The 18858-nt window shown below is 42.1% G+C and overlaps 1 protein-coding gene and 1 long non-coding RNA gene across 2 annotated transcripts in view; both read right to left on the bottom strand.

The window, feature by feature from the left end:
* Window positions 1–18858, bottom strand: part of LOC123746625 (uncharacterized) — a 57427-nt gene that overhangs the window by 14649 nt on the left and 23920 nt on the right. The window contains exons 3-5 of the mRNA XM_045728293.2: window positions 14727–14910; window positions 14236–14365; window positions 13189–13351 (exon numbers count right to left, since the gene is read on the bottom strand). Of these exons, the coding sequence (XP_045584249.2) occupies window positions 13189–13351; window positions 14236–14365; window positions 14727–14910 (477 nt within the window). The remainder of the gene's footprint in view (window positions 1–13188; window positions 13352–14235; window positions 14366–14726; window positions 14911–18858) is intronic.
* Window positions 16022–17102, bottom strand: LOC138359284 (uncharacterized). Its single transcript, XR_011225910.1, has 2 exons — window positions 16472–17102; window positions 16022–16390 (listed from the first exon to the last, which is right to left on the bottom strand). It is a non-coding gene; the product is annotated as an uncharacterized lncRNA (long non-coding RNA).

Raw genomic sequence — 18858 nt, 5'->3', positions numbered from 1 at the left:
TTTTTAAGGGTATCTATTATGTTACGTATGTCACCTATGCACTTATTTAATAAGTCAATATTGACTTATTAAATTTGCGAGAACGGGTTGCATTCTTACGTCCTGCCTCCCTCCCTTAACTTTATTCCTCCCTTACACTCACCTCCCTCTTAAACACCCGACTTTCCGTTCATGAGAATTCTTCTCATCCTTTAAACATACTCTTAGACTGTAGACATTACATTAGCTGGGACTTGGCGAAAAATTAAGTCTAATAGTTAAGGGGACTCGTTATATCCATGCTAAAATGTATAAATAATTGGTATTTCACATTGATAAAAAAAATTACATAAAGTAACACACTTGCTGGTTTCCATAAATTTTTAGCGAAAATCCCGACGCCTAATATATTTATAGATGTACGTATACAGTATATATGTAAATTATTACCAAAATTACTGTCAGTGATGTAAGTCCTCCCACGGCGATTAGCCATTAGGGAGGAACAATATGGAGAGGATGGTTTAAACAATTTAAAGTAATTAAGTATAATTCATATTTAAACCTCAAAAAGATAATTACAATAGGTGAGGATTGTGGCGTTGGTACATTAGGGGAGAGGGGGAACCTCGATAAAACCTAAACGTGTATGAATACAGTCTGGCTTCCTGTCCCCCGACACAATAAATTATGATATGTTAAATGTTTGAGTATATACAAATTCCACAACCAGAAAGAAATAGCATAATTCACAGTAAATATCGTGTTTAAAAACAGATAATATCCGCTCAAAAGTCTGGATTAAAGTAAAGGAGTAAAGAGTAAAGTAAAGAGTCTGGAGTAAAGAGTCTACCTCTGATCCTTTGTCCATTTGCCAAAACTATAGAACAGTTTTGGATGTTCATTAGCTTTAGCACCAATGTCATTTTTAAATTGCCTCTTGGCTTCTCTTCTACCTCGGGTGTATTCATTTCTGGTTCTCCTTAATGCCTCTATTGTTCTTTGGACTTTTTCTAGTTTTTTTTCTTTTATTTAGCTTTCCTGCATTGCCTCTTGAGCCATGGGTTTATTGTACTTTTCATCCACCTACATCTTGAGTGGTATGAACATTGTGTTGGCACATTTCACAGCAATGAATTCCATCATCTCATTTGATGTCTTCCCTTCCATTTCTCTTTTCCATTGGATTTCCCACAGAAAGTCCTTTAAACTGTTGTAGGCTCCGTGTCTTTAATATCTCTCTTCTTCTTTAACGGGTTTCTTGGTGTAGTTAATTCCTTCAGGTCCACAATGTATTCATGTATGACAAATGCAGTGATTGCTTGCTCCTAGAGACATCTTATACTCTATTTTTGCAACAACTGTATCAGTTTGAGAAAGCACCAAGTGTAGTGTTGCTGGTAGCTTGTCTCCTCTTACTCTTGCTGGCTCTGTGACATGTTGTTTTAAGAAGTACTTGTCTGCCATGTCTACCAGTTTTACTCTCCATGTCTCATGACCCCATTGGAAGCCTTATTTTTTCAATTTATTTATCTGTGGTTGAATTCCCCCTAATATTAGGAATTTAACTCTTGTTCTCCTTGCTATCTTGGCGGCTTTTTCTATTTCCTTGAGACAATTTTCGTTGCATATGTTGTGTTCTTCCCTAGGTCTTCTGATGATTTTAGGGAATTATAAATCTCTGTTTCCACTATCTTCTTCGCTGTTGCTGTTCTTCATATAAACGTGTTGGTCAGCTCCCTCTGCTAGATTTACTCTTCAAAACTCCAGTGTAGCTATAGCAAGAGAGCTACATCATGTTCCCCTCTATGCACCTTATCTCTCCTTATGATTTGATTTGGGAAAGATTGCATTTCCCATAACACTTGTCTGTTTTCTTTCCATTATCACAGTCATGTGCAGTTGTACTTCTGCCACTCCTTCCTGTAACTCTACTCCTTTATTAGCGATTCCATCTGCATTTTTGTACATTACTTTTATGCTACTCATAAATGACAATTGTGCTGTTTTTATTTTCCCTGGAGGATACTTGACCATGTGGCTGCGTTCCCATATCTAGTAGGCCGTCGGGGGGGGGGGGGGGGGGCATGGTGAAACCGTCACTCTTGCCTACTCATTTGTGTAGGTGATCGGGCAGCCCTACCATGTCATCCTATAGCATTCTTTGTTGCATTGTTAAGCTGGTCTGTCTCACTAACTTCACCCTGTGATTTATTCTCTGTTTCCAGATTTGCTTCGTCTTGTGCCTTGGTCCTGTATTTCTCTTTTGCTTTTGTTCCCTGAGTCTCTTTGCTGCCTACCGTTCCTTCTTAGACATGTATGGTCTAATAAACACTACATAGTGATTTTTCCTCATTTGTCAAATACCTCCTATCTTTCTTGGTCTTTTTTTCCTCTCTGAAACTTACCTAGCCTACAGAAATGCTCCATTTCTCCTGTTGCATCTGGCTTTAATTTTGAATGGAATTTATGTTGTTTCATATTTGTTTTCTATCTTCTTATTTGTCATGTGTCCCGCTCAGGCTCTGATAGGTTGCATATTACAACTGATCTCTCCCTCTATAACTCTTATCTTGAACATTTCATGACTTGGAAGTTTGTACAGCTTCTAGCACTGTTTCCTTAAGTATCGTCATTCCCTCTGAACCATTTGCTGCCTCAGCAAAGGTCTTAGCTGCCCTAACTCCCCAAATCTCTGTTACATTATCTTTTTTCTTTAATTCTCTCCACTGTTATCTCACTCACTACTTCTGTTGCCTTTCCTTCCTCTTCCATGGTTTCTTTTCTCTTCACACTTGCCTTCATTTTGCAATTGATTTCCCCTAGTTCTTCCACTTATTTTAAGGTTGCGAAGTGGAGTTCGTCTCTCCTGTCAGTTTACCTTGAAGCCTTCAATAGCCTCATTATTTTTATCTACCACCTCATGTAATTTTTGAAGCTGCCTTTTCCAGAGAAGATCTCTCCTCTTGTTTAGTGCCTGTACTTCTTCTCTCTCTCTTTGCTCTCCTCCAGCTCTTCCTGCATTGTTGCATTGCCTCTCACTACTTCATCCATACTTTCCTGACATTCTACTGGGCTAATGGCCTTCTCTCGCTCCTCGTTCATGTGTTCCTCTAGTGCCATAAATTGTTTAAACTGGTTGGGTTTATAACATTAGGCCTCTCCCACATCAATAATCATCAGGGGGGGGGGGGGGGGACGTTGTAGTGATCTACCTGTGTATCTCCTATCTGCCCATCTACCTAGCCATTCGTCTAAACATATATTTATCATCTACCCATCTATTTCTCCATCTATCCATCTATTTCTCCATCTATTTCTCCATCTATCCATCTATTTCTCCATCTATCCATCCATGCTATTTACCCATCTGTCAATTCATATCTCCATCCATGAATCTATCTATCCATCCATCTTTCTATCTGTCCATACATCTATCGATCCACCTATTCATCTATCTATCCATTTATCCATCCGTCTGTCCGTCCATATATCCATTCATCTACCTATTCGTGTATTCATCCACCAACTCATCTTTCTGACCATCCATCTATCTATCCATCTCCTAATTTGTCTATCTATACATGTATCTATCCATCTATCGATGTATACATAAATTCATCCATCTATCCATACATCTATCCATCAGTTTATCCCTCTCTCTATATATCTATTAACTGTCTGTGTGTGTCTATCTATGCCTCTCTCTTTCTCTGTTTCTCTCTGTCTCTTTGGCTCTGTCTCTTTGACTCTGTCTCTTTGGCTCTGTCTCTTTGACTCTGTCTCTGTCTCAGTCTCTGTGTAATGTGTGGGAGGTCGCCAGTAAGAGAGGCTTTCTTGTGGAGGGAAATGCTAAGAAAAGAAGAGTTACTCCCATACTCTTATAAAAGGCTGTGGCTTGAGAAACATTTGGTGCTGGGGAAGCACATCCCGTCCTCTTACTAGAGCGTCGCATTTTGACGCATTCTTTATATAAGGCCAAAAATTGTCGTGCTAGAAAATGGGAGAGGCTCGCGAAAGTGACTTACTATCACGTTTTCTGTTTTGGGTCCTCTGGTAGGTTAGGATAAGGGTACTTTAGCACGACAGTTTCTTGACGTTGGGAAACCTTAGGAGGCCGGGCTGTTGGAAGAATCGTCTGTTTTACGTGAGTACGGGTAAATTATTAGCAGCTGAATCGCGCATATTACTATAAGGAAAAAATTGTTTTGTAACATTTAATTTGAAACTATTTAGTTCTGTAGCTGGCGGACAGTGCCAAAAATCGTTGTGGTGGATTTGAATATGGCGCTGGCACGCCGTTCACTTTTGACTTCTGGTGAGCACGACCGACCTATGTCCGTGTAACACCCATGAATCCCCCCCATGAGCTATCACCCAGGGAAGCCTTCTCCAAGAGGTCAGCCCAGATGACCTCTGGATTATTTTGTATGTTGATTCAAAAATTCCTGGGTTAGTCTTAGTCAGCTAGTTTCAAGTATGTAATATTTCATGATACTCTTGTCAAACATTGCAATGGAATTAGATCCCAGATTCTTATGTGTAAACCTTGAGGCTCCGGAAGCACCTCAAGGTAACCTCAAGGTAAGGTAAACATCCATGGATCTCCCCCTTTTAGGCCAGGTCAGAGGTCAGTCACACACGTAATTAATAACTCCTCTCTTGAAGAGTGTATGGGGAATGTCAAACAAGCTTAATTGAAAATTCTTAAGTGTTTGTGCACGTGTAGCCCGACCCCCTTGCATTTTTGGTGTAGGTAGCAACAGCAAATCTCCCCCTTCCCCCTGTTGTGGTTGTATATATATTGGTCCTGTAGAGACTTAGGGACAGAGTGCGGGACACCGGGATCGAGAGTAGGTCTGTGAAGAACATCTCACAGCCAGAGACAGACAGAGTGAATCCGCCGGATGGAAAGCCAGAGGTCTTAAGGTAATGTGTGTGATCTCTGAGGTTTTGTTCCATGTCTAAATTTCTTAATTCTTGGCCAGTGTTAGAGTAGGATTTATAAGTGATGATTGACATAATTTTGGTCTCAATAAACTTTTGTTAAATTTTCCGTCTGTGTCAATTGTTGAATCCTCTTAGTCTTTTTGGATATAGTGGCTGACAACCGTCCCATAATTAATGACAGTCATAGAAAGCACTCTCCAAGTCAAGCAATGTTTCTTGCCTCGTTGCTTGATATAGTCTCAATGGTCAAGGCAGATGGTGGCAGCGTTTTTAATCCTGTGTAGCATTTCCTTGTTGGCAGTGTACCTTTGGTTCCGGTGTAACCATCATATGTCAGCTCATATTACAGTGTTCCATAACAGTGTTACCAAGTGCAACAGATAGGAAATGTTACTCAGGTTAAGTAGTAGTATTTACATTATTAGTTTAGTATATATTTTATAGTGGTGTTACAATTATAGTGGTGTTACATCCGTCCCAAACCCCAGACCATTTCCTCTGCAAATTTGGGTAAGGCTAACCCCAAACGTATGGCCTCCAATCTTGAACAGACAGACTGACAAACGGACATTCTTTCTTATAGTATAGATTTACATTTAGTCTCGAACGCCACCCGGTGTCCTAACTACCCTAACAACTTAACCTGCCTCCACATTGGAACGCTTGCACTGTCCTAGTCTCTGGAGGTTAACCTGGTTCTCTCATATTACTGGCCCAAGTGTTAATCCCTTCAGTTTCCTAAAATGTTCTCTCAAGAGTTACCTTTTGTCAGCCCTCACAGATGGAAGGTATTGTCCGTCAATCAGAGCAATGTCACCATGGCAAATGGTCGCAGAGGTCCGGTCGTTGACATCAGCTGTTGAGGTCCAGGTCAGTCTGGCTTTCTCATCTTCATTCTGGCTAGAAGTCTACTTTTCTCGTGTGCTTGGCATTCCTTCTGGCAACCCAGAAGTGGAGTGGCAAGTGGAGTTGGAGATTCTGTTGGACGACATATTCGACCTCGAGACACAAAAGAAGGTCACCACCAAAGATTCCTTACAAGCAGAACTTATTGTGGAAGGAGGAAAGAATCGAGGCAACTACAGAAGCACCATATTGTCCCCCGAGACAGCTAAGAGCCTTCGTGAGAACAAGGAGATAGTTGTCAGGAGAGGTGACAAGTCGCCAATATATACGTCATTCTTAACCCTCTAGACACCCTCTACAGTTCACGGGAGACATCTCCCGTCACGCAGGGTGCAGTCGCACCTCCACAGATCTCCAGTATCAGCTCTTGATACTGGTAATGGCTCAAAAGGGCCACCACTTACGGGCTATTCATGCCCGTGCCACCTTTTGGGTGGCTTAATCTTTATCAATCATCAATCAATCTCTACAGTGTGGAAAATATCCACGTCAAAAGGTATAATATATTAGTTATGGTTTAAGTGCTTTATAGAACAAGGAGCACAGGAGCTGTGCCTGGCTCTTTTTAGATCTCAGACAACAGAGTCTACTGGGGTCAGCATATATAATAATAATTAATTTATTGTCTTGTGGGACAGGAAGCCTGAGTGTATTTATACACTTTAGGCTTATATCGAGGTCCCCCTCCTCCCCAGGTCGAATTATTGACCCTGTCCAGGATGCAACCCCACAGCAAGCTGACTAACTCCTGGGTACCTACTTACTGCTAGGTAAACAGAGCATTAGGTTAAATGAAATGTGCCCAACCATTTCTGTCCAACCGGGATTCGAACTCGGAATTCTCAATTATGCGTCGAGAATGAACCCAACTGTACTACCTGAACCCTATATCCACCATATTATGACGCTACACTACATCTCCGTAATCCCCTTGTACTTCTAATACAATACTTAAATCAATCTAAATTACCATAAACACATTTTGGTAATACTCTAAAATAAATAAGATAATAAATAGTTAACTGTTTAACTAAACACATTTTTGTAAGCGTGAGTAGATAACGAATTGTATTTACTAAGAACACACCACGAGGAGCAATGCTGATTAATATCCAATAGACGACGAAGATTAAGTCACCCAAAAGGTGGCACGGGCATGAATAGCCCGTAAGTGGAGGCCTTTTTGAGCCATTACCAGTATCAAGAGCTGATACTGGAGATCTGTGGAGGTGCGACTGCACCCTGCGTGACGGGAGATGTCTCCGCAGGAGCTGTGCTGTGAATGTTCTATATATATAAGATTGATTGATTAATTGAGGAAGATTAAGCCACCCAAAAGGGGGCACGGGGTTGAATAGCCCGTCTATATATAAGTGTGTGTGTGTGAAGTTATATAAACTGTGTAGTGATAGAGAGAGGTGGAGCCAGCAGCTGCCAGCCACACCGACGCCATTATAGCGTTGGAGCACCACACCATTACAACAAAATATATAACACTTCAGCAGTAATCCACAACCTTACACTGTTCTAGCCCACTGAGAGGGGTAATAAGTCTTAACTTAGATACAAGACTGAGCATCGGGGCCGCATGACCACAAAATAAACAGCAATGAGAGTGTTGATGAGGTTGTAGTAGGAATTCAGATCCATATATTCATGTTGCATGACCTTGCCATAACCCACCTCTCCTTTGCAGACTCGTTGAACCACAGGCTTACGAACCCACTTCCGTAAGAAAAAGATACTTATCAATTAATTAAATACAATTAGCTAGATTAATGAATATTTAAGTGATATATTGCAATTGTTTAAAATTAGGGTAATATACTTTGCAATAAATAAATTCACATCAATAACAACTAAAGTATTAATTCTTGCCATTGTTTGGATAGCAATATTCTTGACACGATAACAGACTCGAAGGTTAAGCCAAAATAAATGAACGAATCAGTGCATACTGGATAAAATTCAGTTTAATTTTACTACTCTGACCTTTGAAAGAGTGCTAAGAAGTAAGATCCCATATCACATGGACCCACAACATCTACATAACCCTGGACAACACGGTGTCAGAACAGGACGCTCCTGCCTCTCACAGTTGCTAAATCACAATGACATGTCTTTAGGTGCCATGTAAGACAAGCAAAGCCAACCCGTCCTCTTTCAAATTACGTCGCTTTCCGGTCGTATGCGCTACGACCAAATATCGACGTAATTCAAAATGGAAATTTAATTTACAATTTTGTTTTCCAAAACAGCAAGTTAAGGGTTCTCTGGTAGGTTGGAAGGGCATGAAGTTCTCCTAAGGTTTCAAAACGTCATGGAAACCGTCAATTGAAAGTTTCCTCTCCTAACCAAACAGCCTAAGCCAGAGGATCCAAAACAAAAAACGGGAGAGTACGTCACTCTCATGAGCCGATTTCAATTTAAATTACGTCGATTTTTAGCCTGAGTGCGCATATGAGCTAAAAGCGATGTAGATGTAATATACACAGACTTTGCAAAAGCTGTCGACAAATGCGACTATGGTGTTATTGCGCATGAAATGTGCGCAAAAGGAATTACTAGCAAAGTAAGGAGATGGATCTTCAACTTCCTAACGAACAGAACGCAGAGTAGTCAATACAGTAGTCAATACAGTAGTCAATACAGTAGTCAATACAGTAGTCAATACAGTAGTCAATACAGTAGTCAATACAGTAGTCAATACAGTAGTCAATACAGTAGTCAACACAGTAGTCAATACAGTAGTCAATACAGTAGTCAACACAGTAGTCAATACAGTAGTCAACACAGTAGTCAATACAGTAGTCAATACAGTAGTCAATACAGTAGTCAACACAGTAGTCAATACAGTAGTCAATACAGTAGTCAACACAGTAGTCAATACAGTAGTCAACACAGTAGTCAATACAGTAGTCAATACAGTAGTCAACACAGTAGTCAATACAGTAGTCAACACAGTAGTCAATACAGTAGTCAATACAGTAGTCAATACAGTAGTCAACACAGTAGTCAATACAGTAGTCAACACAGTAGTCAATACAGTAGTCAACACAGTAGTCAATACAGTAGTCAATACAGTAGTCAATACAGTAGTCAACACAGTAAAATTCGATTCTTCTACTGTGAATCCCTATGCGTACTGTACTTGCCCTGGTACTTTTTTCTCATCCTATTATCATACAGACAAGGATACAAACTACAGCACTGTATCATCATTTGCAGATGACATTAGGATTTTCATGCGAATAGACAATATAGAGAACACGGCAAACCTTATATTGGATATAAAATCGGGTCTTTCAATGGGCCACAAATAATAATATGATGTTTAATGAAAGTAAATGCCAGCTCCCGTGCTATGGAAAAAATGACAATTTAAAAGTGGAAACCCATATATAAAATGGAATGAAATCACACCAGAGAAAGAAAACGCAATGTGAAGGATCTAGAAGTAATCATGTCAGAAGATCTTACTTTAACTGACCATCATAAAGGCGTCGATGGGTAGACCCGACCACGGCCGCCGGAACCCCTTCTAACAGAACGACTGAGCGCTCTAGAAAATGGAATGCAAAACTGTATAGCATGGTCGACGGTGCCGTCCTTGCGTCCTCTTGTGAGGTTCCATCTTGCCACAAGTGGGTCGCATCCGGTACCCGTCTGCTAAGCGGAGGAGATTTTGCTCATGCCATCCAGATTAAGGCAAACGCTGTAGCCACACCGTCTGGAGCTGCTAGGGGTAGACCCGAGGCTTCTAGTCTCTGCGATGCTTGTCGGAAGCCAGGGACCCTGGGCCACATATTCCAGACATGCTACAAGACACTTGGGGCTCGGGTGAAACGTCATGACGACATCACCCGGATCGTAGCTGGCCGCCTGCGGCAAAGAGGTTTCGAGGTGGAACGTGAAGTTCGTATACCGGATGGAGGGACCTTCTGTAAGCCTGACATCATAGCTTGCAAAGGTGATGAGGCCTTTATATTAGACACCCAGGTCTCTGCTGATAACTTCCCACTCTCCCGTCCACATCAGAGCAAGTGCGACAAGTACGGCACCCCAGAGATCCTTCAAAAGGTCAGGGAATATACCGGGAAGCACACAGCTTCCGCCTCTTCAATAACCCTTAATTGGAGAGGAGGATGGTGCAAGGAGAGTGCGCGTGGTCTACAGGATATTGCACTCACCAAGAGTGACCTTGAGATTTGCACTGTGAAAGCCCTGACCTGGACATATTCCATCTACAGAATATGGTCCAGGACCACATCAAGGGGCAGACCACCTTACTCCCAGGATCACCGTGCACAGGGTGCATAAGGGTTAATAGTCTTGCTTAGGTGAACCGCAGCCGGGATAACTGGCAGCCAACTATCTAAGCAGAGTCGTCATCTGGAGTACTACTTCTCCTAATGGTGTCACACAAGAGGGTGGATGACCTGGCCGGAGCCCACTAGTGGGTAAGGCGGCGGCCGGAGTGACCCCCATGCGCATACATGATATCCCTCCCGCTCCGGGGCCTTGTTAGGAGCTTCCACTATGAATAGTTTTTCCATGTATGCCAATGTCAAGTCACCAATCCTGCCTCTTTGGAAGCTTGTTGTTTGCCTTCAGCTTTAGTTCTTTTCTAATGATATACTGTGCACCTCTCCCTTTGTGTGCTGTGTCCCATATAAGAAAAACAAAATACAAAAGAATTTTCCATTTTGTGTATGTTATTTTCATGTTATTATTATCATCTTAACTCTTGTGTGTTGTGATGAGATCTGCCATTTATGTGTATTTTAGTTTGTGTTTCATAGGGAATTAGGTATGCTTAGGGGTGCCTTCTCGCCATGCCCTGTGGCTGGGGGGATTGGTGCCCTGTGGCTGGGGGGATTGGTGCCCTGTGGCTGGGGGGATTGGTGCCCTGTGGCTGGGGGGATTGGTGCCCAGTGGCTGGGGGGATTGGTGCCCTGTGGCTGGGGGGATTGGTGCCCTGTGGCTGGGGGGATTGGTGCCCTGTGGCTGGGGGGATTGGTGCCCTGTGGCTGGGGGGATTGGTGCCCTGTGGCTGGGGGGATTGGTGCCCAGTGGCTGGGGGGATTGGTGCCCTGTGGCTGGGGGGATTGGTGCCCTGAAGCTACATAAACACCTTATACCCCCAAAGAGGGGGCAAGGGAGTTAGGGGACAACTACTGTCACTACTGCAAGAAAAATGACAGGTTGGATAACAAGGACCTTCCAAACAAGATATGCTATACCAATGATGACACTAGTTCTCTCTAGGGTGGAATATTGTTGCATTCTAACAGCCCCATTTAGAGCCAGAGAAATTGCTGACCTAGAGAGAGTGCAAAGATCCTTTACTACTAGAATCATCTCTATAAGCCATCTTAATCATTGAAACCCATTAAAAGTTCTAAATCTGTATTCTCTAGAGCGCAGGCAAGAGAGATACTTAATAGCCTACACGTGGAAAATATTTGAGGGACTGGGTCCAAATCTGAACACAGAAATAACATCACATGAAACCAGAAGACATGGCAGGATGTGCAAAATACCCTCGTTGAAAAGCAGAGGTGCAATAGGTACGCTGAGGGAGAACTTTAACAACATCAAGGGCCCAAGACTTTTCAACACTCCTGCTACAGGTAAGGGACATAACAGGCCGACCTCTCTCAGTGTTCAAGAGAGAACTCGATTAACACCTATAAAGAATACCTAATCAACCAGGCTGTGATTCATATGTCAGGCTGCGAACAGCCTGGTTGACCAGACGACCAACCGGAGAGGCCTGATCGGAGACTGGGCCACAATGCTGTTGATCCCAGGAAGCTATACAAGGTAGGCACAAGGTAAGTATTGAAATTTATTTATCCGGCAGGTAAATGAAAGCAGCATCATTCATGTTAGGTCTCCCTTATATGATGCAGAGCCATTAATAACCACTTCAGGAACTGTTACTCTAGGAGAGAAGCAGCTCTAGCTACTCCCACCAATCAGTAGCTAATCAGCTTTTGTCATCAATAGATTACTTTATTTAATTATAAGTCTCCTTATATTGAGGTAGTCAGAATAAATTCCATATACATTGTGCCTCACCTTAATATAAACTATAGTTCCATCCATTAGCTTCCAGTCACACTAGGTCATTAGAGTCATCGCCAGCTTCTCATATATGCGGAAGCTTCAGAAGATAGAACATATTTAGACTGGCACTGCAAGTATTGCCTCGTCTCACCCTTTTAATTAGCCTATTCATACGACACATAATATGCTTCCGTTAGTACCATACTTAGAGAAACAGTTCTTCATGTACTCATATATTTTCGCATCAGAACATACTGAGTGACGGCCGGGTTGACCAGGTCGACCCTTAAACGTTGTGCCATATAAGTGATAGTAGTCCTGATTGACCTGATGCCTGAGTCGACTTCGTTGATACAAGTAGATAAAAGTTAGTAGATTTTAACAGAATATGAAAAGAAGATATCTTTAGTCACTAGCTACACTTCACAGAAGACTGGCAACCCGTTCTCGCAAATTTAATAAGTCAATATTGACTTATTAAATATGTGCATAGGTGACATACTTAACATAATAGTTTCCCTTGAAAAGCTTCATAGAAAACACCGACCTTACCTAACCTACTTAGTATGTTAAGATAAGCATCTTATTGCTTCGTAATTACAATTCTTACCTAACCTATAATAGGTATAGGTTAAGTAATAATTGTAATTACGAAGCAATAAGATGCTTATCTTAAGATACTAACAAGGTTAGGTAAGGTCGGTGTTTTCTATGAATCTTTTTAAGGGTATCTATTATGTTTAGTATATCACCTATGCACGTAGTTAATAAGTCAATATTGAGTTTACGAATTTGCGAGAACGGGTTGCGACTGGATAGAGTTCAAAAGTAAGAGGAAGGCGAAGCACGTGCATCTCTTCCTAAATAATCAATGCTTCCCAGAGGGAAGAATATATAATCTTACAAGGGAATATTACAAGACTTAGGTTATCAGAACAACACTTTATACGAGTATTTATTACAATTATTTTGTCTACAGTTTGAGATTACTTATCTAAGATACAAAGTAAAAACAATTTAAGTTGCTTGTGGTGAAGGTCATTGAATCACGATAAACAAAATATAATATAGTGCAAGTAAAAAGTTATAAAGATTGACAAAAGTGCTGCCAAAGTTAGACATGTGTCTTTAAGTCATAGAAAATAGTTACGACTAACGGATCGACTTGCACTATATGCCTCGATCAATATAATAATTCAAAGTAAATCTCGAGAAAGTTGTCAAATGTAAAAGGTTACATAAGAATAACAAGTGAACAACAAAGAAGACAAGACGATCTCTAGAATGGAGTCTCGGGTCGGCTATCAAGCCACTGCTTGATCTTGGGAAACTGGACGACCTTGTTAACGAGACCCTCCACGGCGGGGAACTCCTTCAGCACCTCCGGCTTCTTCTCCCTCACTCCTCCGACCACCAGGCCAATGAGCAGGTCAGCCCACGTCACCTGAGGAGCAGCACATTGTAAGTACATCAACTGAATAATTATTAAAATAACAAAAACATTTAGCATGTAAATAAATAAATAAATATGTTTATTCAGGTACGGTACATACATACATACAAGGGATGTTACATTAATGGATTGATAGATAGATAGAGCTAGTACATACAATGCCTAAAGCCACTATTACGCAATGCGTTTCGGGCAAGAAAAACATTAATATCTAGAACTTAATACTAATTGAGCATAAAGAATAAAAAGTGTTGAGAACAAATACAAATAAAGATAAAAAAAAAAGGGGGAACATGACTGAAAAAGCAGCACAAATACAATAGGTTGACAGTGTTGATTAAACAAAAAAAAATTACAGACATGGGTTGACAATAGAGGAGTGAGGTAGGACATGTGTTGTAATTAAGTTTACGGGGTTGTAATCACTGGTCACACTGTATATAGGTTCCCTGCCTTCACCTACATGTGACAGATGGCGACAATATAACATCCTGATATATTCATCTGAATATTCACAGGTGGATGGCTCACTCAGCGGCCTGGTATAGTCTAGAGTGCGGATCTTTACACTATAAGGCAAGGTATACCTCCTCATTCGTGGCGCCATTTTACTAAACAGGACACACCTTGCTAGAACTTTACATATTACTTACTTACATACTACGACCGCTGAGTACTAGTACTGGAAATTATTAATTGATATAATCAGCTAGATACAGATATTTGACAGAAAAATGCAGATGGGGGAAATGATAGTAGAAAAGGTGTTTGATGAAGACAATTTAAGCGATTTGCACAATTGACTTCATGCCACTTCAATTCGAGCGTGTCCACAGGGAATTGGAATGCTTCTGCCACGGAGAGAAGAGACTGACCTTGTCTGCGGCGAACCACTCCCTGGTGGCAAGCCGCTGGTTGAGGCGGGTCAGGAGAGGAGCGATCATGTTGGGGTACAGCTCCTCATCATACTTCTTTTTCTTCTCGTCCTCGTCTCCTGGAGCGAACCTGAGGGACAAGCATATGGCTTTATTTAACGAGTTTAACTTTATACTGTTAATGATGCAGACGAGGAGTCACAATAACGTGGCTGAAATATGTTGACCAAACTACACACTAGAAAGTGAAGGGGCGACGACGTTTCGGTCCGTTCTGGACCATTCTCAAGTCGAGAATGGTCCAGGACGGACCGAAACGTCGTCGTCCCTTCACTTTCTAGTGTGTGGTTTGGTCAATAATATTTAGGATGATAAAACTAATTCGAATATTGATGTCTCATCAGGAGTTGTTTACTAAAAAAAGGTGTCAATATAAAGATTAGTTAGTTGTAATACTCGTGTGAGAGATGTCAACCTATAGCCATACATACAGTATCTTGTAAACTTCAGTCATCACTTCATAGAGAGTGTCGGCCAGGGCGTCGCAGTAGGCAGCTTCGAGGTGGTCTTGAGGGACGAGGTCCGCCTGCTTGGCCACGTAGCGGGCGATGGCCAGGGACTGTGGTAGAGGCTTCCCGTCCACCATCAACACCGGCACCTTGCCCCCGGGAATGCCTGGGGGAGGAGGACATGGGTGAAAATCTATTGAGAACATGATTATCGACAACTTTTATGTAACCCATAGACTGCACTTCACGCTCGTGGGCATTTAGAATAGACCATGTGTGCTCACATCTATGAGCTTTAACGTCAGAGCACCTGGAGAGTACTTCATAAGATGGATGGTATAGTCGAGCTCTCTATTGATCCATTGTTTATATTGGAATACATTGGGTACACGTTATTTATCCTTTGTCTGCTTGTACTGACCACGTCCATGACGAGGATATTACTTTAGGGTAAGTGTGCTGTTTTAGTGATCTTTCTGGCCATTGTCACTCTCTCTCTTATGCCTTGAAATATACAGACGAATATATATACAAACTGACCAGTGATTCGTGTGAGAAGCAGTGTTGCCAGCTCAGTTATTGGGTTTTATATCCCAAAAAGACAAGAAAACATCTAAATAGATCTTGAATTCCAGATATACATCTTAAAAAAATAGTCTATACCATATATTTCGTAATAGTAATCTTTCAGCACAGTTAGTGAAACTAAAAATAATAACACTGAAATTTAATGAATGAAGACTAATAATGCTATTTACCTTAATATTTCTACATTGAACAAAGCAAAAAAAATCATCCTCTTCAACATCATCTTTACCACTAGATGGTCCTGGTTGAGAGGAAACATCAAGACCTTTGTTGACCAGACCACACACTAGAAATTGAAGGGACGACGACGTTTCGGTCCGTCCTGGACCATTCTCAATCGACTTGAGAATGGTCCAGGACGGACCGAAACGTCGTCGTCCCTTCAATTTCTAGTGTGTGGTCTGGTCAACATACTTCAGCCACGTTATTGTGACTCATCGCCTGCATATCAAGACCTTTTTTTGGTTGTGATGTCATTCAACAACTTGGATGAAAGTTTAAGAGTTGCAGCATTTCCCAAAGCTGGATATTGACCATCCAAATATCATTTAGCAGTTCTTAATTCATTTTATTTCTCAGCTTGCATTTTGTGTAGATTGTCGAGCTGAATACTCTTGTTATTTCAGCACTTGAATGTGGTAATGTTAATGCAGAGATGGCGGCATATTGACAATTTTTTTTTAACATAAGAACATAAGAACAAAGGCAACTGCAGAAGGCCTATTGGCCCATACGAGTAATTGGTCCATTTGTTTCAAATGGATTTTCTACCGGCGGCATCTTTAAATTAAAGAACTTCTTTCCAGACGGAGTCAGCATATGTTTTATTATTCCAATCAACTAAATTCCTTTTAGTTAATTGGTATTCAATCTCAGCTGTTGCTTCTTGTGATGCAGCTGAACTTTATTTGCTGAGAAACGAGATGTTTTGCAAACTTTCATATTATCAGGAAGCCCGATAATATAGCTGTTTCACCTGCTTCAGCTGTTGACACAGACAGCCTCTACTTCAGTTGTTGACACAGACAGCCTCTACTTCAGTTGTTGACACAGACAGCCTCTACTTCAGTTGTTGACACAGACAGCCTCTACTTCAGTTGTTGACACAGACAGCCTCTACTTCAGTTGACACAGACAGCTTCTGCTGTTGACACAGACAGCCTCTACTTCAGTTGTTGACACAGACAGCCTCTACTTCAGTTGTTGACACAGACAGCCTCTACTTCAGTTGTTGACACAGACAGCCTCTACTTCAGTTGTTGACACAGACAGCCTCTACTTCAGTTGTTGACACAGACAGCTTCTGCTGTTGACACAGACAGCCTCTACTTCACTTGTTGACACAGACAGCCTCTACTTCAGTTGACACAGACAGCTTCTGCTGTTGACACAGACAGCCTCTACTTCAGTTGTTGACACAGACAGCCTCTACTTCAGTTGTTGACACAGACAGCTTCTGCTGTTGACACAGACAGCCTCTACTTCAGTTGTTGACACAGACAGCCTCTACTTCAGTTGACACAGACAGCTTCTGCTGTTGACACAGACAGCCTCTACTTCAGCTGTTGACACAGACAGCCTCTACTTCAGTTGTTGACACAGACAGCTTCTGCTGTTGACACAGACAGCCTCTACTTCAGTTGTTGACACAGACAGCTTCTGCTGTTGACACAGACAGCCTCTACTTCAGTTGTTGACACAGACAGCCTCTACTTCAGTTGTTGACACAGACAGCTTCTGCTGTTGACACAGACAGCCTCTACTTCAGTTGTTGACACAGACAGCTTCTGCTGTTGACACAGACAGCTTCTGCTGTTGACACAGACAGCCTCTACTTCAGTTGTTGACACAGACAGCCTCTACTTCAGTTGTTGACACAGACAGCCTCTACTTCAGTTGTTGACACAGACAGCCTCTACTTCAGTTGTTGACACAGACAGCCTCTACTTCAGTTGTTGACACAGACAGCTTCTGCTGTTGACACAGACAGCTTCTGCTGTTGACACAGACAGCCTCTACTTCAGTTGTTGACACAGACAGCCTCTACTTCAGTTGTTGACACAGACAGCCTCTACTTCAGTTGTTGACACAGACAGCCTCTACTTCAGTTGTTGACACAGACAGCCTCTACTTCAGTTGTTGACACAGACAGCCTCTACTTCAGTTGTTGACACAGACAGCTTCTGCTGTTGACACAGACAGCCTCTACTTCAGTTGTTGACACAGACAGCCTCTACTTCAGTTGTTGACACAGACAGCCTCTACTTCACTTGTTGAAACAGACAGCCTCTACTTCAGTTGTTGACACAGACAGCCTCTACTTCAGTTGTTGACACAGACAGCCTCTACTTCAGTTGTTGACACAGACAGCCTCTACTTCAGTTGTTGACACAGACAGCCTCTACTTCAGTTGTTGACACAGACAGCCTCTACTTCAGTTGTTGACACAGACAGCTTCTGCTGTTGACACAGACAGCCTCTACTTCAGTTGTTGACACAGACAGCTTCTGCTGTTGACACAGACAGCCTCTACTTCAGTTGTTGACACAGACAGCCTCTACTTCAGTTGTTGACACAGACAGCTTCTGCTGTTGACACAGACAGCCTCTACTTCAGTTGTTGACACAGACAGCTTCTGCTGTTGACACAGACAGCCTCTACTTCAGTTGTTGACACAGACAGCCTCTACTTCAGTTGTTGACACAGACAGCTTCTGCTGTTGACACAGACAGCCTCTACTTCAGTTGTTGACACAGACAGCCTCTACTTCAGTTGTTGACACAGACAGCTTCTGCTGTTGACACAGACAGCCTCTACTTCAGTTGTTGACACAGCCTCTACTTCAGTTGACACAGACAGCTTCTGCTGTTGACACAGACAGCCTCTACTTCAGTTGTTGACACAGACAGCCTCTACTTCAGTTGTTGACACAGACAGCCTCTACTTCAGTTGTTGACACAGACAGCCTCTACTTCAGTTGTTGACACAGACAGCCTCTACTTCACTTGTTGACATAGACAGCTTCAGTTGTTGACACAGACAGCCTCTACTTCAGTTGTTGACACAGACAGCCTCTACTTCAGTTGTTGACACAGACAGCCTCTACTTCAGTTGTTGACACAGACAGCCTCTACTTCAGTTGTTGACACAGACAGCCTCTACTTCAGTTGTTGACACAGACAGCCTCTACTTCACTTGTTGACACAGACAGCCTCTACTTCAGTTGACACAGACAGCCTCTACTTCAGTTGTTGACACAGACAGCCTCTACTTCAGTTGTTGACACAGACAGCCTCTACTTCAGTTGTTGACACAGACAGCCTCTACTTCAGTTGACACAGACAGCCTCTACTTCAGTTGTTGACACAGACAGCCTCTACTTCAGTTGTTGACACAGACAGCCTCTACTTCAGTTGTTGACACAGACAGCCTCTACTTCAGTTGTTGACACAGACAGCCTCTACTTCAGTTGTTGACACAGACAGCCTCTACTTCACTTGTTGACACAGACAGCCTCTACTTCAGT

The sequence above is a fragment of the Procambarus clarkii genome, chromosome 90, assembly GCF_040958095.1.
Source record: "Procambarus clarkii isolate CNS0578487 chromosome 90, FALCON_Pclarkii_2.0, whole genome shotgun sequence".
In the NCBI taxonomy this organism is placed as follows: Eukaryota; Metazoa; Arthropoda; class Malacostraca; order Decapoda; family Cambaridae; genus Procambarus; species Procambarus clarkii.
Note: the sequence above shows the minus strand (reverse complement) of the source record. Positions and strands in the feature narration are given on the sequence as shown.